Source organism: Cynocephalus volans, chromosome 1 (assembly GCF_027409185.1).
Source record: "Cynocephalus volans isolate mCynVol1 chromosome 1, mCynVol1.pri, whole genome shotgun sequence".
In the NCBI taxonomy this organism is placed as follows: Eukaryota; Metazoa; Chordata; class Mammalia; order Dermoptera; family Cynocephalidae; genus Cynocephalus; species Cynocephalus volans.
In genome coordinates, this window is record NC_084460.1 from 103,985,662 (window position 1) to 104,011,258 (window position 25,597).

At 39.4% G+C, this 25,597-nt stretch overlaps 1 protein-coding gene across 6 annotated transcripts in view; it reads right to left on the reverse strand.

The window, feature by feature from the left end:
- Nucleotides 1-25,597, reverse strand: part of PEX5L (peroxisomal biogenesis factor 5 like) — a 167,969-nt gene that overhangs the window by 7,956 nt on the left and 134,416 nt on the right. For all 6 annotated transcript variants that reach the window (XM_063093043.1, XM_063093053.1, XM_063093026.1 and 3 more), the window contains 3 exons: nucleotides 5,790-5,906; nucleotides 3,412-3,555; nucleotides 262-332 (listed from right to left, as the gene is read on the reverse strand). In XM_063093043.1, the coding sequence (XP_062949113.1) occupies nucleotides 262-332; nucleotides 3,412-3,555; nucleotides 5,790-5,906 (332 nt within the window). The remainder of the gene's footprint in view (nucleotides 1-261; nucleotides 333-3,411; nucleotides 3,556-5,789; nucleotides 5,907-25,597) is intronic.

A 25,597-nucleotide genomic window follows, 5' to 3' on the forward strand; every position in this document is an offset into this window, starting at 1 on the left:
AACTTATTTTATGACTGCTTTAAACACAGACTTTCTTTGGTGCCAGTGAACCTCAATTGATTTGTAAATAGCAAAACATTATTTCATCATAAGTCCTTGTTTTCCAGAAGTAGGTGTAAGTGGTATGTGGCATCCTAGCACTTATCCTACCCCAATTCTTTACATTGTATTTCAATAAGGGTCAAAAGACAAATCTGAAACACAGGAAGTTCCTTCGCAAGTGTCCACCAGGCCCATGATTTTATACTTAGCCTCATCTACCTCTGGAGGGCGACAATGGCTGCTTGTTCATTTTCATTCTCTGCCTGGGTTATGCCGAGGAACTGCCATGCCTACAAAAAACAACGAATGTTAATATTGCAAGATGAAGCAGAATTACTCACGTGCTTTAGTTGGTTTGTTTGCCTTTGACAAATCCCTTGTGCAGAGCAACCTGACTCAGATGCGAGAGCTATGTAAAAGAGAAAAATACCACGTGCATTTCTTCATTTATACTCTCTTGTGACACGTGGGTCAAGATCTTTTGTCACTCTTTCCAAACTCTTTCAGTGTATATCTTTTCCTGGAACCTAGTGCTATGGAAACCTCTGAATATCTGAGATTTCATGATTTTAGGTAACTTAAAACCAAAAGCTAAATATATAAAATTATACAATTGTGAGGAAAAGGGGTAGAAAAATGACTCAGAAAGGTAGCAAAATAGTCTAAAGTTTATAATAAGGAATCTCAAGATGTACAACATGAAATTAGCTTGTATAAATGAAGTTAAATGGTTACTAGAAGAGTTCACAGGGAATTTAGGAATTAGGAAAAACAAAACAAAACTCCCATAATGTGTTCACCCCTCTAATGTAATCACTGTTAAAATGTATAAAACACAATCATAACATACATATGTAGTCTGTACTTATATTTTTTATTGTATCTTAAGCACTTTTTTCATGTTTTTGCAAAATCCTCATAATGTTTAACTTAAATTTGTTGAATGGATATCCCGTTATTTACACTACCAGGTCCCTTATTGCTCTAAGATTGTTTGCAATCCTTTGCTGTAGTAAATGATATGAAGAGCATCTTAAAGCACATAACTTTTTTCATATCTAGAATGAAAGTTTTTAATATAGCAAATTTCTATCTCTATACTTATACGAATAATAATTCTCACAACATTACAGGAGTACACATGAGCAAAATCTCTCACTGCACACACTGTTCTCAAATTTGCTGGGGGTGGGGGCGTATCAGAGTCTGAGGGGCTTAAAAATGTTTGGGGAATGTATAACTCCCACCCTTGAGATCAGTGCTGCAGACATTTAAAAGCAAAACCGTAGGAAAGCACACAAAGTCATCTCTAAGTGCCATGAAATCTGTACTGGCTTTTCTCCTCCTGGGTTATTATTACCCATACCATATAAACTCATAAAAGATACTGATTATTTCCACCCAGGAAATCAGTGATTCTTTTTAATCTTTCAAACCTACATAGAGCAGCATCTATTTTTTTATTTTTTGGCAGCTGGCTGGTATGGGGATCTGAACCCTTGACCTTGGTGTTGCAAGGCGAGCAGCCTCTGTTTTGATTTCACTTTTCATATAGCTTAGAATGCTTCTTAAAGAAAGATTGGAGAAACAGTCTTTCTCTGGGGATTCTTCCTAGCCTTTGGCTGTGGGGTCGTTTTCCTACCATAGAGTATTTGTTAGCTTAGATTATCTACAGAAGCCCTGGCTTCTTGCCTGGCATCCATTAGTTACCAAGGGTCCTAATTTTCTCATTTATGAATCTGGGATAATAATGTATAGTTTTCTTTTTTTACCTCCCAGGGTTATTGTGTCAAATGATGTAATACACATGAAAATGCCTCATAAAATACATAGCATTTAAAAATGTGCAATATCAAAGATGACATTATTATTTTGGGGGGTGGCCTATAATTTTATATTAATGTAATAACTTTCTCTTCTACAATGATTCATATATCTCTTGAAAATTTTAATATTTTGGTTCAGAATTTCAGCTCTCAGTTCAATCTCATTTCACTGTAAACTTTTTCATGACCAAGATATTAGGAGCTTTAACTCATGATCAGTTTACTCATTCTTTCTACACAAACTAAAAACAACCAGTAATAATAATGAAGGATAAATATCAATGTGCCAGGCACCGAGCTTGGCACTTAATTTGTATGAGCTCATTTAATCCTCACTGCAGCCAATGAGATAATAACTATCATGATTTCCATTTTATGGATGAGGGAACTGAAGTTTAGAGGCTTTAAATGACTTGTCGTAGATCACATGGCTTACAGGTAGAGCAGGGATTTGAACCTACACCGCTGGTGGGAGAGCAGAGCCTAGAGGCTTAATCATTATTCTAGGTTGACTGCTCACCACCATATATACCTGTCTCTAAAATTTCTGCAAATTCTTCTGGGAATATCTCTTACAAGATGATTCCTGAAAATGACTCACAAACTAAGAAGATTTTATACTGCCCCTATCTTATTGCGAGCCTTCCCGGGTTCGGAAACTTAGTGGACTAAGATAGGTCTGCAGAAGCCCTTCAGGGTCTCCCAGCCTCTGTCTCTAATCGATCACCCTTCCCATCTCACAGAAAGGGGTTTTCTAACATGGTCACTCTCCTGAGTAGAGGCCCCTAGTGCTTCCCATGGCTTTCAGACGAAGTTCATACTCTTGCCTAACTCTTCTTCCTCCCCTCTACCATTCACTCCTGCCCTCTTCCGCCCAACAAGATGTTTCATACCCTCTATGTACCCACATTCTATTCCCTCTTAACAACAACTCGACTCTCCTGTTGTCACGGATCTTCCCTCCTTCAAAATTCAGCTTTGGATTCAGTTGTATGGGAAGGCTGGGTTGAGAGCCTCTCTGCTCTCCGACCACCCTGTGCATACTCTGACATTGCGTTTACTACTCTGCATTGATTTATTTACTTGTCTCCCCAGATAGATCACAAACACTTCTTTTCAACTGTTACATTTTTCCAGTTCTTCAATATTTCAAGCCAGGACTTGGCACAATTTTTGGGACATAGTATGTGCTCAATAAATGTTGAGTGAATAAATCAAGGGTGATACGTGATGTGACTTGAGATCCAGACAAAACTACGTACTGCTCCCTGAAAACTTCTGGTGAGCTTCCAGGTTGGCAATTTTGAGTTTTCATTTCCTGTCCCCAACCTTTATCTTTGGGCACCATAAATACTGTAGACTTGGTTAGAAAACAGGTATCTATTTGTAACTTTCAAACAAATATCATACTAAGCCAGGTTAACTCTTTTGGGAACATTTACTTAATGAAAATGCCACCCAGCAGAGCTTGGTGTCATCCTCTGTCCCTCATTAGCACATGCAGCCATGTTCTGAGTCTGGCAGAGTAAAGGAGGAGTGACACCTCTGCATCTCCAGGGTCCTGAAGAATTGCCGCCTCCATGAATAGGATGGTGACTGGCAGGTCCCCTTCCTTCAGCCTTTTTAAGCCTTCTTCAAATGCTCCAGGCCAGTCTTTAAAGGGGTTTTCAGTGTGAAAGTAATATCCCTGCAACACAGAGAAGGGCCAATAGATTTATCCCTTCATTCTTATATTTAGTAAGTTCTCTTTAAATTTAAAATTTTAATTCTTTAACTTATTTATTTTAAATTAAACTTAAATTACTGTTTTTATTATGCACGTAGTACATTTTCATTGTATAAATTTTAGATGATACCAAATAATATAAATAGAAAGAAAAAGTTACCCGTAATTCCACAACCTAAATATGACCACTGTTAATAATTTGGAATTTGTTTTTTTCTGATGTTTCTCTTGTTCTTTTTGTTTTAACTATCTCCTCTCAACTGACTCTTCAGACATGTTTTTACTAAGTGTTGCCACTCACTCCTCTGAAATATGATTACCACATACTATATATCTGTTTATACACTATGGCCCTTTGGAGAGTTACAAACCATTGTAATATCTGACTTTTTTTGCCCTTATCCAAACCAGTTTTTTTCCCACTGGGGGCTATATTGCCCCCATTGAGAATGCCTGTTTTAAAGTTACAGATTTTATTGTAAAAATTTAAACAATACAGAATGTACAAATAATTGTCTAGTATTTTTCTATGAGTACATAAATTAAACAAATAGGATCATCCTGTATATGCAACATTGTATCTGAGGCCCCACTTAAGTTTTATATTTTGATTATTTGCCTATGTTATTAAAATTATTTATATGCATATGCTAAATTTATTTACCCAATCCCCTATTGATGGCCATTCAGGTTATTTTTAACTTTTTGGTATCATAAAGCTACAGCCAAAGCCTCATGCTCAAATCTTTGCCTGCATTTGTTTATTACCTTAAGATAGACTCCTAGAGGGACTTATTAGGCTAAAGGCTATGAACTGTTTCCAGGTCCTTGAAATATGTGGCAGAATTATTTTTCAGAAAGTTCGTGCCAACTTAGACTCTTACCTGAAATATCTGAGAGATGTTATTTGTTGTAACCTTACTAGCATAAATTATCATAAAATCCTAATTTGATGGACACAAATAAGCTAGTTCATGTGATGATGTCACGAAGGTTTAAAAATAGATCAAGTGGGGGCCTTCACTCTCTGTAGGAGCTTAGAAAGACAAAATCCCTTATCAAAAGCCACAGGGTCTGACCAGCTTATGTAGTGTAGAGTGGATATGGGGTCCTGAGAGTGAGGGGCTGAGGGCCTCAGTCACGTGGATTACAGCCCAGAGTCTGACGGTCTGCGTCAGTGTCCTCTCTTCTTAGTTAGCTTTCATTTCTCTGAGGGAAGGACAGTTATTTTCAATGAGATGTTTGTTCTGATTTTGTGAGATTGCTTGGCCTACTGAAGGATGAAGAATATTGGGAAGGAGGAGACATTTTAGTCACTACGTAGATTGCAAATCCCCTGAAATCAGAGGCTATTTATCATCATACCCCTGGTACTTAGTGCAAGAGTAGATGGTCAATAAATATTTGTTGCATTGAACAAAATATCACAGAAGTTTTCCAGAACTATATATTATGGAGACTTCCTCCACCGCAAAAAACCATAATACACACATATATATGTGTATTTATATATTTCCACATTGCTTTCTATCTTTCAAGTCATTTATACGTACTCCTCAAGTGTTTTTTCCCCAACCAGGTATTTTTAAAAGCATAAATCTTAGAGCAACTGGGACTTCATGGGTAAAGTGTCTGGTTGTTCACTGCTCTTGCACATTTGCTGGGGTTCCTATCAGGAGAGTATCTCTGAAGAATCCCCTCAGGACTTGACCTGGTGTGTAAACCTTTTTTCTAAAAGGCTTCTTTGCTGACTGTGTAATGACCACCTGTGAGATGCAGCCCTAAGCCCCTGCTTCACTCCTCTGCCGTCAATATCACTTCTATTGTTAGCTCAGCAACAGGACTCAGGTGACTGGCTGACAAAGCACTGCAGAGTCAGCCCAGTTCTTGTTCCAACCCACCCTCAATGTCACTTAGTTCAGTAACCGGCCAGCAGTCAGGATCCAGGTTCTGGTTGACTGCCAAACTGTCTGAACACGGATAAAAATAGGAGCATTTCATTGCAGCCTGGCTGCCTTCACACACTGGATGGTTTTATTGTTTCCATCTGTCAGAATTTCTTCTAGATCAGATTGACATTTAATTGTCTTTTTAATTCTTCAAATTTTGACAAAATAGTTATTGACTAATCTATAAAATATGATCCAAAGAGGTTGAGAAAACTGGTCGGCATGAATAAGAACAGAATTGGTTACCTTCTCACTGGCTGAGATTGTAATTTGGTTCTGGGCTTCTTGGTTTTCAGATATCCAATTTCTCCGGGCCATTTCTTCCCATTCTGCTTGCATCTTATCCCAAAACTCTGTATCTGACTGGGAGACAGGAAAAATGCAGAGAGATGGATTTAAGAACATAATATGTCATCTGGTAGACAGTTTTCCACATAGATCAAAGTGAGTTCTGAAGAGGAAGAGAATGTTCAAACTGGCTACATCCAGTGAAACTCGTGGAGAGCTTGTGAAGGGACTCAGTAGGCAATGTGTTGAAGTAGATTAATTGTGACTTTCTCTGTTTTTGTTTTTTTTTGGTGGCTGGCTGGTATAGGTGTCTGAACCCTTGACCTTGGTGTTATAACACTGTACTCTAACCAACTGAGCTAACTGGCCAGCCCTATGTATAGTTAGGCAATTGTCAGGTAGGCTATGGCAATTGTCAGACTCCAATTGTATTATCTGGGGTAAGGGCTCACAGACCCTTCAAACCCATTGTACGAACTGGGTCACAGACCCCTCACACACAGGTCCATACTAGGTAATTGGGAAAGATCCTGGGAGCCATTGGCAGATGACACAAGTTCAGTCCTCAGCAGCAGCAGCAGCTTACAGATCCAGCAGCAGCAGTGGCGGTGGCCTCTCAGGGCATCCGAGGGGCACTGGCAGCAACAGCCTCCAGCAGCAGTAGCAGCCTCCCTGTGGCCCCCAGGGGCATCCTTGCGGGGGGGGAGGGGGCGCTGTGGATCAGAGCTACTAATCCTTTATACTTAAGTCCAACAACCCAGGACACCTGGGTATGAGTCAGACAACCCAGGAACACATGGGTGCACATGCACAATTACATTAGGCAATAACCAAGGAGCACCTGGGCACATGTGCATATTTACATCAAATGCTCAGCAAGATTCGGAACATCTGAGGGGGCCCTGAACATTCTGCTTTACTTTCCCTACACCCTAGTTGTGACTTTCTCTAGCCATCTGAACCAGGATCATACATACCAAATTCAGCTAAAAATCCACTACTTATACACAGTTTCAAGTGTGGGCATCAGGCCCACATTTTAGGGAGGGGGGCCTCTCCCAGAGTTGCTCCTAGGATATAAAAAATTGGAGCAACAGCCTTGGGACTTGCTGGGCTTGGAAAGGCAGTCAGCTACGGACAAGGGAAAGTAACATTAGTTGATCCAACTCTGTCTAAAGCACTGTGTTAGGAGAAAACTGAGCCTAATGGTTCATGATCCCTAAGCTAGGATTCATAGTGTCTGAACACTTATTAGCTTATAGCGAACTTGGCCACCTGGTGCTAAAGAATGAAGGACCCTGGCTTTGGGCGTGAAAGAATCCACTTCAAGGTCTTTTCTATGGTAGGATGGCTTTTTGAAAAATACTACTTTGGTTTATTTTTTCCTGATTATTTTCCCTTATGTCTTCTATAAGGGGAACCAGGCCATTTGTTCTCCTTTACTTCAGGGTAAATATGTGTTGGCAGACTGAAGCAGGATTTTTTTTGCAAATGTTGTCCCTAGTTGGCTTCTGTTTAATTAGGCCTGAAGAGAGAACTTTAGGTGGCCCGGGGAGAGGAGGAAGGAGTGAATATCTTAAAGAACTTAGGAGAGATGAGGAACTTTCCAGGGGCAGGGAAAGAGATGGAGGGTGGTGGGTTCTGATTGGTGGGAGGCTGGTGCCCAGCTTTTAGGCATTTCCCAGACAAAATGGCCTGACCTCAGGGAGGATGACTGACAGAGTGACCAGGCAGCTGGCTTGACCTCTGATCCCCAGATGGCAGGGAAATAGAAACTGAACTTCAAGGAACCACTTTGGGCTTCGGTGGCTGTCAGCAATCACCACGAGAAAGAGGAGGGTAGAGAGAGTCTGCCCTTGTTTTCTGGCCCTACACAAGCCTTCCAGATTGCATGGCTGAGACTAAGTTACCTGCCAGTTTGGTAAGAGAGAGACTTGGAAACCACTTTATTTTCTGAAAAGAAAACAAACAAACAAAAAAATGGGTATTCCTTAAACACTTGAGTCTGGGACTGGGATTCATGCTGTTTATCTGCAAATCTCAATTTCTATGATTCTAAAGTCCCGTGACCTGTCGACACACTGTCAGCCTGACTGATGGTTCACCTTCATGTTCCCATCCTCCAAGTTTTCCTGGGTAGTGGTCATCCTGAAGCAAGAGCTCTTCTTCAAAGTTGCTCTGAATGATAATTATAACCTCATTTTGTTTGGATCCAAACATTCAGGGAATAAGGGCCAGCCCAATGTGATTAATCCAAGACAACTAAGTAAATAGAAGGTCTTGCTCTCATGCATTCGTATGCCTAGAATACTCATTCCTACCACAGAAATGAGTTCTGTCCCTTGGACACAGGCCTCCCCTCAATGAGGACTCAAGGCAGCAGGCATCTTGACAGACTGTATCTGAGATCCTGGAAGCACATGGAAGAGCCAGTAGGTATCCAGGTTAAGGTTAGGAATAAAACTCAAAATTTCTTTTGAATTCTAGTAGAATACCAAATTGTGCAAATTGAATGATCTCACATATATAAAAGCAATGGCCAGAGAAAAGAAAATAAGCTACCATGCTGATAGAAATGTGTCTTTGAAGGAAGAGATGCTGGGCAATGTTTTTCCTTTACATTTTTCATACTTTCTGAATTTTCTCTGATGAGTATGCTTTATTTTTCCAATTAAGAAATAAGGTTAGAAACAACAAAAAAGAGAAATAAGTTTTCTTTCTTTTTTTTTTTTAGTGCCATAAAATCTGAATATTATTTGATACTGAGGAGTTTGGAGAAAATATTGGGGGACTTCAATTTATCTTCATTAGAAATGAAGAAAAATCTATCAGGTGAATTTTATGTTTACTAACTTTCCCAGCACCATACTGGGTGATGCAAGAGACCCATGGTTGTGTGTACTTTCTAAGGCAAATATGTTCCCCTAGTGAGAGTCTTTGGAATTTAAAGCATATTACAAGTCTTCTGAATGAAAAATAGAGGGGATTTCACAACGTGTACATCAGAGTTGCAAAAGGATGTGCCACCTTTCCTGCAGTTTCAAATTAGAGCAGTAGATGCATAAATAGAACTGCTGCAAGAAACAGAACCTCAGCTGAGGTGGGGCTGCTGGGCTCTCATTTAACCAGATGCACCAGGACTTACTGTTACCACTTAAATGAGTTACTGCTGACTAATTAAAGAGCACAGCACAGTTTTCATTTAATTACAGAAGACTACTTTTAGCATAATCATTTTTCATCCAGTCTCCAAATCCAGACTTCATTCACATAGCTGCAATTAACACTGCTTTCCCCCCCTCTTTTAAATCAATTTTGGAGAAACCTAAAACATATTTGAATTATAAACATTTTAGACAAGACCAAGGGGATTTTATTTATTGATGATTTTCTTAGCTGTTCTGGGATTTTGGTAGATTGTTTTTACACCTTACATGTAACAGATTATTTGCTATTGTTTACAACCCATTTCCATGTCCAAGAATTGCTTCCTGATGGTAATGATAGAACATACTAAAAAAACTTGGGATGTGCAGAATGGAGGTTAAGAATAGCAGCCTTCTCCTCAGACAAACCTGGGATCAGATTTTTTGCTCCATCATTGACAGCAAGTCCCTTAACCTCCCTGGGTCTCATTTTTCTTATCTTTAAAATGAGGATATAGTAGTGATTTTGGTTGGTTGTAATCATGACTAAATGGGAAAATGTATCTGTGGCATAAAGCACATGGTAGATGCTCAATAAACTAGGTATTCTTATTAGTGTTTTTGTACCATTGAGAAAAATATAAAGAATAAAACCGAAATCATCTACAACCTCAAAACTCAAATATATGCTATATTTTGGTGTTTTAATTTGCTGTAAATACATACTCTTCTTCTAGATACCTTCCCTCTCTTCATTTAAATTTTTTCTCTCCCACCTAATTATTCAAAAATAGGAGCAAGGTTAAGAAAATTATGGCAAAGCTTCTTTAATGAACCATTATATAGCAATTAAAATGATGCTTATGAAGAGTTTATTATAGCATTGGATAGTCCTTGAGTTATAATGCTCCTTGATACGTAATATGATCACAATGACAGAAAAACAGCAACTAATGTGCTGGGAAAAAAGACTGTAGAGAAAGGCACTGATTTTATGGGATGGGGTTATGAGTAATTTACCCCATCACCTTTCTTTGTACTTTTCAGCATTTCCCAAAGTTTCTATTGCTAGCATGTGTTATTTTGGTGGAAAAGTAAGATTTGGTTAAAAAAAGGGCTTATTTCTTGTCAATTCCAATTCCTCCATGATTTTTTTTTTTAAATGTCCCCACACTACAACCTCTGAATTCCTTCTACACTGAATTCTGTGTCAGTGGTTTGGAAGAAGAGAGGTGTGTGCTAGAAGCTGCCATTATCTCTGTGAATTTGAGCAAGTCATTTTAATTGGTCATTATTTTTCCTCATCTGTAAGTGAGAAGACTGGGTTCATTAGACAGTAGCTCAGACTCCTTTGTCCATTAGATTGACTCAGACCAGAATAAGGGGGAAGGGAGATTTTAGTATAGGATCACATTTTTTTTTTCTTTGAAGGGGGCTGCTAGTCTATTCACTAATCTTCAAAAATTATATTTTAAAATGTTTTCCCAAAAGTATATTTGACATTTTTTCTTTCACTTTTACGATTGTCAAACTTTTTTTTTTATTTTTATTTTTTATGACCGGTAAGGGGACTGCAACCCTTTGCACAGCGTGTTCTGCACCGCGCTCAGCCAGTGAGTGCACCTGCCATCCCTATATAGGATCCGAACCCCTGGCCTCGGCGCTACGAGTGCCACACTCTCTCGAGTGAGCCACGGGGCTGGCCCTATGATTGTCAAACTTAAAAATGAAAATTTCTATAAGAACCAGGGCAAAATTAAATATTAATTAAATTAAAATATAAAGAATAAGAAAATAAACAATTTATTTTAGAACCAAGGAATTTTAAGGGATGGCAGCATATTAGCAGTTTGAATTCACCAGTCTATCTTATTCATCCCTGAGTTAAAATTGAGATACTTTTGATTTTGTGGTCAAACATAACTGTCAATTAGAAAGATCATGGGGCTGTGCTGTAAAAGAACTGATCAATGTGAGATTATGTGCCAATTCTGCTTGTGAGGAGTCTGGCTTTCTTTTTGTCTCTTTAGACATTGGTTGATTAACTGTCACTGGCTCAAACCTTTAAAAAACACACACATACAAACACACACACATACTCAAAATAAAACCAACCAACTGCTTATGCAGGAGAAAAGAAAGTACCTCTTTTACATGGCAAGGAATGAAAACCACTATGCAAGTTTAGATAAGTATTTGCCACAAGAAGCAATTTTTGTTGAAGTGAAATTATGTGCAGATCAGTATGGGGCTTTATTGCCCTGGGGTCCACTACTCCAGACTGGCCAAGAGTGGCTAAATGTCCCCACTCACCACCTCTCTTGTTGACTAAGAGCTCAATACTAGTTAAGGATTCCTCGTGGCTGCACAAAGAACATATTCAACCTGGGGCTGCAGTCATGGATGTGCAGTATCCTAATTGAGAATGGGGTAGAATTTTGATTGGTCAGAATTAGTTTGAGCTTTGGGTGCAGTTCTGGGTGTCCCATGTAGTTCTGGGTCATTGGCAAATTGGAGCCTATTCAGGCCAAAGTGACCATGGCAGGAGGAACCCTGCCTAAGAAGAATGGGTAGAGCAGCAAGGCTTAGGAGGGTGATGAGAGCTGGGCAAGCAGACAGTGAACGAGGGTGGACGAAAGGCAATTCCAGGGAGACAGATTTTTATCAAATGCAATATAAAACTGCATGAAAATGGAATGGACTCCCTCCTTCACAGAAGGATATGTTCCCCAACATTACAAGTCTTCAGAGACAGAATGACCAAGATGAAGAGTGCTGTGAAGACAATTCACAAAACAGATGGAGGCTTGACCCAATGAATTCTATGATCTCTAACAACTGGGAGTGTCTCTGGTTGTGATGCTATTAATGGACTCATTTACTGAGTCAAACATCAAGGCTCAAAATGAATAAAATCTCCATGAGATAAGAAATGGGTCTGTCGTGCATTCCCCTTTCTCAATCTAAACAGTAGAAGGAGAAAAACACATGGGCTTTGGACTCAGGTAGAACAGAATAGAATCTGGGATATGCCCTTTTTCACCTTAGGTAACTCAGTTCACCTCTTTAACTCAGTTTCCTCGCCTGTAAATTATTAAAAGTCTCTTACACTGGTTGTGAAGATTAAGTGAAACATTGTATGTGAGGTGCTTAGAACTTGTAATATCTAAGAGCTAAGGAATTGGCAGTTAAAGTTATTTTACTACGTGTAAATGAAAAGTAATATTTCCCAGGATAGAGAGAGAATGCAATCCCATAAACTATGTAAGCTGTGAAGTTAAGTGTTGCAAAACAAAAATATTGGTATTAGCACTCAACACAGATTTTCTGGTTGCCTGCAGGATAGACATGCTTCCTGCTTTAAATGGACTCAGCCATCGCTGCAGATGCTGGCATGGACCTCGGCAAATAGCCAGAGGCTCTCAACAGGCAATGTGCCTGTAGGGTAGCTGCAGAAACATGGAGAAGAAAGATTGGAAGTGATGTGTAGGGAAGGAAAGGGTGCAGGAGGCTGGAAATAATGCAGTACAAGGCTGGAGCAGGATGTCAGAAGGAAATCAACATGCACAAGAATCCTGCTGAGTCAGTTGAGAGAGAATACTCCACCCTTGATATCTGACTTCCTCTATATTTGATCAAGTTCTTCATTCCTGCCATCCCCAGGTGATGTCTGATCACCCTGGCCCCTGCGTTCAGCAAGAATCCTGTCAAGTCAGAATCCCCTTACCCCTGATGTTTCCTCTTAGTAATTTTCCTTCCACTGACTCCCACCCAGCTCCTTGGCTATACAACCCCACTTGTCCATGCTGTATTTGGAACTGGGTCCAGATCTATACTGAGGTCTCTTTCCCCCTAATACTTTTGAATAAAATCTGTGTTTACTGCTGTGACTACTGTCCAGCTCTGGTTTTCTTTAGCAAATCCGTCCAAGAGACATGTTTGTTCCCCCTTCATCCTGAATACAAAATTTCACACAAAAACCCAGATTTCAGACATTTCGTGATTTGTCAATACTAAGCCTGCCTTTGTAGAAGCAGTGACTTCAGGGGGTACCCGTGATCTCTGCTTCATCATAGTTGCCACCAGGTGCTTACCTTTACCTGTGTGGCCCTGTAGGTAACTGTGTTTGCAATTTCTGGGCAGAAGTAAACAGGTTCCTTATGGTGCGACTCCCCAGGAACTTCACATGCTAATGTGCATTTTAAATCTCTGAGAGGTGGATGTAAATGGTAATCCTAAATGTATTGACCTTAAACCCTGTGTGTGTGTGTGTATGTGTGTGTTTACGGTTCTCTAGAACACAGCTTGGAACATGCTGATATAGACACCAGGGTGTGAGTATCTAAAGTTCCACAAAAACAGAGATCGTTGGTGGGATAATTTTTTGTGTGTACTGAGACTAGTTCTCAGGAACAAGAGTTTATGACAGTTTGTTTTTGTGCGATTGTTTCCAGTGAAACTCATCTCCAATTAGCCAGCAGGTTTTCTCATCCTCACAGCTGCTGTGTGAGTCAGAATTCTTCAAGATTTTGCTGCTGTTATTGTTCCAGAAAGGGAAATGAAATTCAGACTGTGAGAAGAAGAATCAAAATAATTTTTTGTATAATTTTGAGAAGACACCTCATTTGATGCGTTTATCTTTTCAATACTAGCGAGTCATTTAAAATGGCCTCTGAAATGATGTATACAGGATGGACAAAGACTGGAAGAAACATGAAAAAGTGAAAACGGTTAATTTATTAGTGTAGGGGGATTTCCGGGTAGTTCCTGACTTTCCTCCCCAAACTTTTTGATTTCCCTTATTGTTGTTGCTTTTAAAATAACTGGAATAAGAGAAAATCTCTGACAAAGGAATTATTTTCTGGTGACTGACAGATTTCAAATTCTATAGTTGGTTCAGGGCCTGCAAAACTAATAGCATCTAAACGCTGCCTTATGCTGAGAATCAAGATTAAGAGCAGGAATTTGGAGTTAGACCTGGTTAGACTCCCAGTTCTAGCAGTTAATAGTGGTGTGACCTTGAACAAGTTACTGAGTCTCTCTACAACTCAGTTTTCTCACCTTAAAGTGGGACTGACACTCCCTGATAGGACTGTCATGAGCACTGAGTGAAGTGATGCATGTAAGGCGCTTGGCTTAGAATGCAGAAAGTGCTGACCCAGGGCTAGCATTTATAGCTACAACTAAGGCAACCATTGTAGGTCTAGGAAGAAACTGATTTTTTTCCTCCTCCCTTTTCTTTTGATGCAGGGAAAGGCCACCAGAGGGATTAGTTTAGAAGCAGTTTCCTTTGTAACATTTTCCTTGGTGATAAAGAATTTAAGCTTGCTATATTTAATACCCATGTAGATACTACCTTCTACTTTGTAGAAATAGTCTCCCACCCCCCCATCCTTTTGGGATATTTAAAGAAAAAAAACAAAACTAGTGCAGTCATTTGGGCAGGAAAAGTCTGATAAAAAAAATCACTCATATTGTACTGATCATACTGCACTGATGTTCTGACTCCCTACCTTTTTCTTTATGACTACCTGATTATCACAATGGTTGATCAGATGTGAAGACAGAGTCTAGATCCAGTTTGCTATCTGATGAGGCTGTTTGGTAGGACAATGGTTGGAGCTGCTTTCTTTGACATTGAAGTCAAACTGGCTGACTCAACAGCAGGGCAAAGCATTCTGAAAAGCTGCCTGGAGCTCCCTAGCCTGGGTCCGGAGGTGGTGGTGTCACGTGGGATGGTGAGTGTGTCCATGCTACTTTGAGCTAATCTCCAGCTGTTCATGGCTACTGTGGAGCTAGGTAGTTTCTGTTACATCCTCCAATGCCTTAAAAAAATTCCAGATGGCCCAAATCATCACACATTCTCCTTGTGTATTGATTTATTGGCCTGTGAGGCTTCATTTGGACAGAACTGGGGAAATATTTTCTCTGCCAAGGATACTAAGCGTCATCTAGCTTCTTGGCAGCAGCTGCCTCATTCCCAGTATCAAAACACAGAAGAAGAGAGGCCCAATAAAATGCCAGGCCAGAGACTCCACCGGCCTGGGAGAGAATCACCATCTGAGCACGCTTGCACAGAACCTAACAGACAAAGGAGAGGATGCTATTGATGGATTGGCATTCCTCTATTTTCAGAACTTGACTGTACCAGCAGGGGTTTCTGGACTTTAACAAATGATATATACCTCTATTGGTCTCAGGAACTATTATGAAATTAGGAACACATTTTGAAAGGCCAGACAGAACATTTTAAAAAAGAAATACTTACATGTGCACAATAGTAGTGCTTTCCCAATGTCTTTATAAAATGGAAATTTTATTCATACAGAACTTCCTTGATTGAGGCAATTTATAAAATTTGAAGGGTAGTATGTTCTTGAGGTAATTTATTATATATACTTTCACATTTAACTCACTCTTTCAGCAAACTTTATTGACAAGCCTGTATGAGGCAGGCAATGTTCTAGTCACCAGGGTGTAGCGGTGAACAAGAGAGATGCTGATCCTGCCCCTGCAGTGTGCAGTCTGGGAGGGCACAGACCCTGCAGTACAGAACTGCAAGGGCTGGGATAAGAAGGAGGAAAGGCTCTGGGCACAAAGAGCAGAGAACCCAACCTAGGCTTGGCACTTAGGAGTCTTCCTGGAGGCAGTAACAGCCAACGGAAACTCTAAGGCTGAACAGAGATCAGCACGAGCAAAAGCTAGGAGGAAGATCACAGGGCCCATCCTGGGAACTAATAATTCATCACTGTGCCAGTGTAGACCCCAAGGTGGAAGGAGTCAGAGTTGAGCATGTAGAGGCAAGAATGGTCAAGATCATAAAGAAACTTATAAAGTTAGGTCAATGAGTTTGGACTTTATTCTAAGGACAGGTAGGAAGTCAGTGTTCAGGTCTATGTTTTAGAAAGATTAGTCTGGCTGAAGCCAGGAGAATGGAATAAGCAGGACATGCACTCTCCACACCGGAGGCAGCACGACCAGTTATGAGGCTGCTACAGTAGTCTGTGTAAGAGATGATGGCGACCAGAGTGGAGTGTCGGCAGTGGAGATGGAGAGAAATGGGTGGATTTGAGAGACATTTAATAGAATCAATAGGAGTTGGTGTTTGATTAGATGCTGGGGAAGGGAGAGAGAGAGAGAAGAGAAGAGAAGGGATGAGAATGAGGATTCTCACTTGGGAGATCCTGTTCCCTGAAGTAAAGGACAGACCATAAAAAATTATTATGTTGTAAAATGTTGAATATACTAATTATCCTGATTTGAGCATCAAATATTGCACATAGGTATTGATATGCAACTCTGCACCCCACAGACATGTATAATCAATTATGTTTCAATAAAAAAAAATGTAGAGGACAGAAAAGGTGAAACAGGGTTACGAGGAGGAGCTGAGATCTGGCGTGTTCAGTTTGAGGTGCCTTCGGTACGTTCGAGCACAGATGTTAAGTAGGTTGTAGGCTGGGTAGGTTTTGGGCTCAGGAGTAAAATCGGAGCCAGAGGTGTGGGTTTTGGAGTCATCAGCATGCGAATGTTAGCTGCAATCATGTGAGGGGATGCTTTCACCCAGCGAGAGTGTGTCAGGAGAGAAGAACAAGCTTCCCAGCATCGTACTCCGAGGAACCCCAGCAGCAAGGAACAGGAGGAAGAACTCACGTGAGAAGGAGGAAGATCATGGGCTCAGAAAACCCAACAAGAGAGAATCATCAACTGGAGAAATAATTTAATAGGATCAAATAAGGCCAAAGCACATCTGAGAGTTAACAGTAATGGAGACTTGTCCAAGTAATGATCTTGTCCAAAGCACTGTGGAATAGAGGTGAAAGCCACATTGCCATGGATTGAGAGCAAATGAGAACGAGAAGATACACACACTGTCATACATTGTGACAGTAAATGCAACAGCTTTGGAGTGTTTGTGGAGTGAATAAAACTGTGAAGTAGCTAAAAAAAAATCCCTATTTTCACTTAACATTTTTTTCTCATTTAATTTTATGTATTTATATCTACCTACCCATCTACCTACCTACTTACCTACCTATCTGTTTATCTATCTATCTGTCTATCTAATCTTTAACTGTTAAACTAAATGCCCTATTTGAATGGCAGCTAAGGCTAAGGATGGGAGTGGAATGGGGAAAGGAGCAGCCTTGCATTCTGTTCCTGCTTATTGTCTCATAGGATGTGGGTATCCCAAAAGGAAGGAAGAGGCCTCAGGAGCATCTAGTGCACCCCCACCCCCCATATGGGGATGGATTGTGGGAAGTAGGGCAGAAAAGAGAAAAATTAGGAGGCGACTGCAGTCACCTGGGTTTAGACTGGTGATTGCAGTGGGAACAGAGAGGAAAGGGTGAATATGATTTTCTAAGTGAAGAAATAAGAGGGTTTAGTGACAAACTGCATCACGTCTTACTAAGAGCAACAATACTGTCATCTTGAATATGTATAGTTTTTAAAGAGCTCTCAAGTGCATTAACTTATTTGACCTACACAAATGACCTGTTCAAGGTCACTAGCTAGTTAATAACAGAACCAGGGCCAGAACGCACATCTCCTAATTCCTACTACAACACTCTTTTCATTAATGCAGCCTTGTTTCCCCTCATCCTTCTTTGCATCTCTAACCTGTCTGTATTGGTCCATTTCTGTTGGTTATAACAAAATACACGGAACCAGGTAATTTACAAAGACAATGAAATTTACTGCTTACAGTGTCAGAGGCTCAGAAGTCCAAAGTCCAGGGAACACATGTGGTGAGGGTCTTGGTGACTTCAGTGACGCAGGGTATCACATTGTGAAATGGCGGAGCAGAGAGTATCTTCCTCATTCACTCTCCTTTTAAAGCCCTCACAACCACACCCCTGACCACCATTATTAATCCACTCACTACTGCACAGTTCTATAATCTAACCACCTATTCAAGGCCCCACCTTTCAATTATCATAATAGGATTCCCCTCCCTCTTAACAGTCACAGTGGGGGCCAAGTTTCTAATACATAATACTTGGGGGACACAGTTCAAGCATTAATGAGTTTTGGAGGGACATAATTCAATCCACTACACTGTCCTTAGCTGTAAGGATCAGTCAAGGTGTTGCTTGGCAAATATTACCTTGGTTAGAGGAAAGAGAACAGAGTCCTCCTATTTGTTTCTTGTCACTTAATTTTCTGAGACAAACCAAGTTCATTCTGTTTAGAAATACAAGGTCACTTATACTGCTCTCAGTCTCTTTTCTATCAGGAATGAAGGAAGCTGCAAGGGAATGTTAAAATGGAACTCTTTCAGTCTAAGTTTTGGCTGCAGTTCCAAAAGAATGAAAGAGAGAAGAATAAAACAATAGGTGCCTGACTACTTATATTACCTATGCAGGCCTTGCAAAAGGAATGGTAAAAACATCCCTCTCTATCTCTCTCTTAACACGCACGTGCACACACACACACACGTGTGTGTGCATGAGCATACAGAGTTTTTCAACATTTCTCCTATAACTCTTTAAAAGGCTAAGGTTGAAGGGGCCAGGGGAGAGCGCTTCTATGAAAAGAATGGTCAAGGATGCATTTCTCATGGATCAAAACCTGAAACTATGTTGAATTCCACCCAAAAGGCCTTCCTGGAAGGATTGGTGACATTCTCACTGGAAGTGCAGGTGGATATTTCCTGCAGGAACGTGACGGAACCACAAAAGCAAAATATGAGAGAATGTGCCTGTGTTAAACATCCACCAAGCCAGAGGGTGCCTATGCCAGATCATGACTGTACCTGTCATACAAGGCTGGGCTCTTTCTCCAAACCTCACTGCTCTGGGTCCCACCCTGGATGGCTTGGAGCTCAGAGACTGTGACTAGTGAGCAGAGGGGGAGGAAGTGAAGCCAGGAGAGAGGATTCACTGGGCAGCTTCTCCACTGCAGAGGATTAGCCTAAAGGTGCTCCTAGCTTGAGGAGGTTAGAAACTCTAAATTGTGGACATGTAAGAGGTCATGTCATTATTATAGAGGATGGGATATCTTAGCAAATAATACTGTTCTTGAGACCGAAAGTGTCTGAAAGACTTTTTATTATCATAGAGTGCCTGGAAAAACTATGGGATTGTTGTGGATTGAACTGTGTTCCCCAAAATGATGTGTTAAAAACCCAACAACTGGAACCTGTAAATGTGACCTTATTTGGAAATAGGGTCTTTGCAGATGTACTGAAGGTCAGATGAAATTCTCAGGGTGGTCCCTTAATCTAATAAAACTGGTGTCCTTGTAAGAAGAAGGAAATTTGGACACTTAGAGGAGGTGCCATGTGAAGACTTGGGTATGGCTATGTGAAGGCATGGAAGGAAGATGGCCCTGTGAAGACAGAAGCAGAGACGGGAGTGATGCTGCCACAGGCCAAGGGGACACCTGGGGCTAGAGAAGCTGGAAGATGTGATGGAGGATCCTTCTCTGGAAGGTTTGGAGGGAGCATGGCTGGCCAATACCTTGGTTTCAGACTTCTAGCCTCCAGAACTGTGAGACAATAAATTTATTTCGTTTTAGGTCAACCAGTTCGTGGTGCTTTGTTATAGCAGCCACAGGAAACTAACACCGGGATCCACCTGTGATTTCAGTCAGAGGGCTAGAATAAAACTAAGCTCACAAATGGGATTTGAATGAGCAGTAGAAGGTAAGATGAAGATTTCTTCTGCTCTTACCCTATCAAATACTGCCCAATAAATGAAATGATAGTCGAGAGACCCAGTGCCTGACAGGTGCTCAACAAATACTGTTGAATGAATGATTTCCTGAGCTTACTGCGATGTATGCTTTCTTGAACCCTATCTCATTCAATTCCCCAAATGGGCTTATGTGCATTATTTCCATTTTTGTAAATGACAAAGCTCATGTCACAGAGATTAAATAACTTGCCCAAGGAAAATGATTCATCAGTGCAGAACTGAGATTTGAACATAGATCTGCCTGACTCCAATCTGTGCTTTCCCACTCCTTTATCATCAGACTAGTCCAGGAAAAATGGCAGATGTGCAGTGACCTGGGACCTCTCTTATAGTTCATATTCAGAGAACTATGCCTCATTTAAAATGATTTCTAAAAATATGGATACAAGAATATATTTGTTGTTAATTTTGATTCTTAAAAAAGCTAACTGAAAAAATTTTCTATAAAAAATCAGGCAGAGAATAGGTTGTGCATCTTAAATAAATTCAACATGCATTAAAGCCTCTAGGTCTGTGCTATGTTCTTGGGCTACAAAGCTGGAAAAGACTGTTCCTGACCTCAAGGGGCTCACAGTCACCTGGAAGGAACTGTTCAGGGTGTTGAAAAGTGTCTGGGCCAGAAGTTGAAGATGTGGACCCTGGTCTTGCTGCGGCCACTTCCTGGAGGAGGCGGGGGGGTGGGGGAGGAGTGTGATCTCAGCCAAATCAAATAACCTTTTCTCACGTCCAAATATTTGGGAAATTTTTCTGTAAACTGTGAACAGTTACACCATAGTCAGGTGGCATTATTGTGTTTTTTTTTTTTTTAAATAAAAACACTTTTCTTGTATGATTTGGATGTCCACAGAGATGTGAGACAATGTATCAGTCGATAATGATTGCTGCTAACTAGCAGAGCACAAAACAACCCTGTTTAAGTTCTGCGAGACAAAACAGCATTAGTGGCTTTTCTTCTTTCTCTTGGAGACAGAGCTTGTGATTTATTTATTTTTTTAAAAGGATATTTAGAATCTGAAGAACATTGCTGACTCCAGAGAAATGTAAAGGTCAATTGTTGCATCTAAGCCATGCTGCCATGATATTTGAATAATTAAAAGGTTGTTTTCAGGGATAATTGTAGTTTCACATTTTAACTAAGTATTTGATGAAAATAAACTATAAACATGTTCTCTTTTCAGCTGGGGGAACTCCCCACAGTCTACTAACTGTCCAGATGGCAGAGAATAGAAAGGTTAAAGCAGGTTTAAATTAGGGATCTCCCAAATCGTCAAATCTAGATTAAAGTGGGAATTAGAACATATTTTAGAGACTTCCTAAAACTCATTCAAAATATGAGAGTACAAGGATTTTTATTTCATTTACGTATTTTTATTTAGGTAGGAACTTTTTGAAAAATTTTTAAAATTAAAAATTATGTAATACTCTTCCTTGCAGGCAAGTTAGAAAAAATACACGAACAAAAAGAAAAAATAACCCTACTAATTTTACAACCTACATATATAAATACTGCCTAGAAAAGACAACCTACATAGTTGCATCATCTAACAACTATGTGTCTGACAAACCATTAATATCCAGAATATATACAGAACTCAAACAATTTAACAGTAAGAAAACAAGTAACCTGATTAAAAAATAGGCAAAGGAACTGAATAGGCATTATTCTCAAAGGAAGATATACAAATGACCAACAGACACATGAAATAATGCTCCACATGACTCAGCATGAGGGAAATACAAATTAAAATCACATTGAGATATCATCTCACCCCAGTTACACTGGCCAGTATCAAAAAGACAGAGAATGACATATGCTGGTAAGGACTCAGAGAAAGGGGACCCTCCCACACTGTTGGTGGGACTGTAAATTAGTGTATCTATTATGGAGAATAGTATGGAGTTTCCTCAAACAACTACAGAATGAACTGCTGTATAATCCAGCAATCCCACTGCTGGATATATACCCAAAGGAATGGAAATCATCATGTCGAAGGGATACCTGCACTCCCATGTTTATCACAGCTCTATTTACAATAACCAAGAGTTGGAAGCAATCTAAATTTCCATTGTCAGATGACTGAATAAGGAAAATGTAGTATATATACACAATGCAATACTACTCTGCCATAAAAAAGAATGAAATACTGCCATTCAAAGCAACATGGATGAACTTAGAGAAAATCATGTTAAGTGAAATAAGCCAGGCACAGAAAGAGAAATACCACAGGTCTTCATTCATAAATGGGAGCTAAAAAAAATAAACAAATAAATAAAAAATGAAAGAAAGATACAACAAGCACAATAATACGTTGAACTTTCAAAAGGAGAGAACAGAACTGAGGTTACCAGAGGTAGGAAAGGGGGAGAGGATGGGGGAGTAAGAGAGGAATTGGTAAAGGGCTATGAAAAATGATTATATTGTATAATGTTGAATATACTAATTATCCTGATTTGAGCATCATATACTGCCACAGGTATTGATATTCAACTCTGTACCCCACGGATGTGTACAATCAACTACGTTTTTGTAAAAAATAAAAAATATTTAGCCATTATTATATTAGAGTATAAATATAAAATAATACAAATTTCTCTCTAAGCATATGATTTAACTCCATCTCAAAAATAATATATCTTCTTTTTATTTATCACAAATACATAAAGTACATATGACATGCAAGCATTAAAAATAAAAATGTAGAAAAAAAAATTTACTGCCTAGGTAGACAAATCAGAGAAATCATAAAATTCAGAATTCAGAAAATTAAATTTCCTTTAGGTTGCATTTAACCCTGATACATCAGGGCTTCCTCTACATACTGAAACATCCTCAAAAGACATGGATCCAACTTCAAGTGTATTAAAGAGCAATGGTGATCTTTACTGTAGCTTTTCTTAAAGGAATGTTAACAGTCTCTTTTCTTGAAATTAGAAATCCACTTACTTCTGATAAGTTGTGTGAGTTCCACTGGGAATTAAGAGATTTGTATTCTAACTCCACTTCTGTTATTAGACTTGAGAAATTTCACTTAAAATCTCTGGGGAAGTAACATTATTATATACAGAAAATTACTGTTCTTGCTGCAAGGTTTGAGTTTGAATCTTGACTGTTGCTATTTTCTAATGTATTACTGTGTACCTTTGGGCAATTTCTTTATCTATAAATGGATTACTACTTTTAATTGTTAGGATTATTTTTAGGATTAAGTGAGATGCAAAATAGCACAGCCTTGACAAATAATTGATGCTTGATACTATTAGAGTATGGGAGTATAACAGCAAATAAAGACATCCCAAAAGAAATTTTTTGAAAGGGAAATAATTTAGCCAATCTATTGATTCTTTTCACCTAAGAAGAAAACACTTTATATATTTTTAAAAATATTATTTTCACCCCTTAGTGATCTGATATAGCTTGCTCTCCAGTGAGAGGCTTTCAAGGAGAAAAAGTTTCCAACACTGGCTGTTAAATGTACTGGTTGTTATGGAGACCACAGTGTCTAAACTAATCAGCAAATCTAGACTCTGATAATCTTGTTGAAGGAAGAGCCTTTCTCACTTGAGAAGGGAAAATCTACTCCTTTTGGTAGAAAGAGGTGGACATATATTTTGGCAGATGGTATATTTATGATGCGGTATTATTTTTTTCCTTTCCCTTTGGCTTTGAGGTAAGGAAACAACGATTTGACTCTAAATAGATTCAGCAAAAATTGCAGTTTCAAGAAAATTATTCAAATTTGTTTGCAAAATCAGGTATAGAATAAAAAGCAATTAAATTTAATTAAAGGCTTTTGAATAAAGACTTAATTTTTCCTAGGCCTTTGTACTGTTTTTCTTTGAATATACTGTAAGTCAGCATCACGTTTTTCAAATGGTGACAAACAATACCAGCTGTGTTCTTAGCTAAGAAATACATTAAAAATGAACGAGACACACTTCTCGTCAGGCTTTTGCAAACTTAACTGCTAGATCCCCAAACAATACACATTGCCACTTGGTCAAGTTTTCCCAAAAAAAAATAGCACAGAAATGTTCAAATGAGTGCTACACGATTAAATATTAACCAAATGTAACTTTTGCACTAATATCTTATACTGAAAAGAAGAAATAGGTTTCTTTGGATACATTCATAGAAGATTAAAGTCTACTTTTTAATGCCATATAAACTCACATAACTTCTGTACTTTTCTCTCATTTGCACTGAGCACAGTTTGTGATTCTTTATCTGTCAACATTCAAGTGAGTGGAGATACGACTGGAAACAAGTCAGATCTCCCTGCTCTCATGGAGTTTCCAGTCTAGGGGAAGAATATAATAATAAAAAACACATAAATAAATAAATAATAGAATTTCAGATAGTTATTAGCACTGTAAAGAAATAATTATAAAGGATAATTATGGAAGATTTCTTCTAGAAAAGGTAATCAAAGAGGCCCTCTCAAAGCCAATGACATTTGAGCTGAAACCTAAATAACCTGGGTAAGAGCATTCTAGACACAGAACATGGAGATGAGAATGAGTCTGGAGAGAGGAAGGGGCAGAAATGCCAGCGTGGCTGGACTGTCCCGTGGGGTGGGCATAGGGACTAGAAGCAGTGATAACAGGGGCCAGATCATGTCCCAAGGGCCTTAAGTAAGGACTTTGGATCTTATCTGTGATTGAAAACTATTGGCACATTTTAGGCAGGGAAGTAATAGGATCTGATGTACCCTTAGAGAAGAGAGTGGATTCTAAGGGAGCAAGACTGGAAGATGGGAGACAAAGTAGGAGACTGTGGCAGCTGTGCAGGCCAGGGATGCTGCAGGTGCAGAGTAAGCTGTGAGCAGGAGAGATGACAGGTGTGGTTGGCTTCCTTTAGTTTGGAGGTCGTAGACCTTCCAGGTGGATTGGCTGTGAGGCTGTAGGGAAAGAGAAGCATTGTCCCGGATTTAGCTGTGAGCAGATTGTGGTGCTATTACTGACCAGGGGTAGGAACTGGTTTGGAGTGGGAAATCAAGAATTTGATTTTACATATATTTAGTACACAATGGATATTAGAATTTGATTTTACATATATTTAGTACACAATGGATATTAGAATTTGATTTTACATATATTTAGTACACAATGGATATTAGAATTTGATTTTACATATATTTAGTACACAATGGATATTAGACACCCAAGTGGCAGTTTCAGGAGCCAACTAGATATTCTATCTGGGATCTCTGGGGAAAGGACAGGTTGAAACATCAGATCAAGAGCTATCAGGTATAAGGGCTTTTTAAATCCACAGACTAAAAGAGATGGGTATGGAGAGAATGTAGATGGAGAAGAGAGGACAGATACAAGTGGAGAAGCTAGAGAAGGAGACTGGGAAGGAATGGTCAGCAAGGCAGGAGGAAACCAGTATCTAACAGAAGACTTTGCATTTCTCTCTCACTATTGAGCCTGAAAAGGTATTTGTTAGGTAAAGATCTGGGAATGAGAGAATTTAGTTAGGAGTGAAAAATGACTAAAGCTGGTGATGTAAGTTCATGCTAGGAATTCAACACCAGTCATATGAGGTGTTCAAATCCAATCATACTAGGTGTTCTCTTTTTCCATCATGGTTTAAATTGCTACAGCAGGAATTTAAATTACACATAAAGAAAATATATTCTGATTGAAATGATTGCAAGGCATCAAGATGGGATACCTAGGAAAGTTTTGGAGTATTCTTTCTTAGCAATTGCTAAAAATAGAATGGATATTCAGGGAAGGCCCTAGGCAAAAATGAAGAATCAGAGTCACAGACCATCACAGCAGAAGACAGCTTTAGAAATCACTGAATCCAGAGATTCCCACACTTGTCTGCATATCAAATCATCTGGAGATCTTTCAAAATTCCAAAGCCCGGGCCATGATGAGGACTAATTAAATCACAACCTCTGGGATGGGA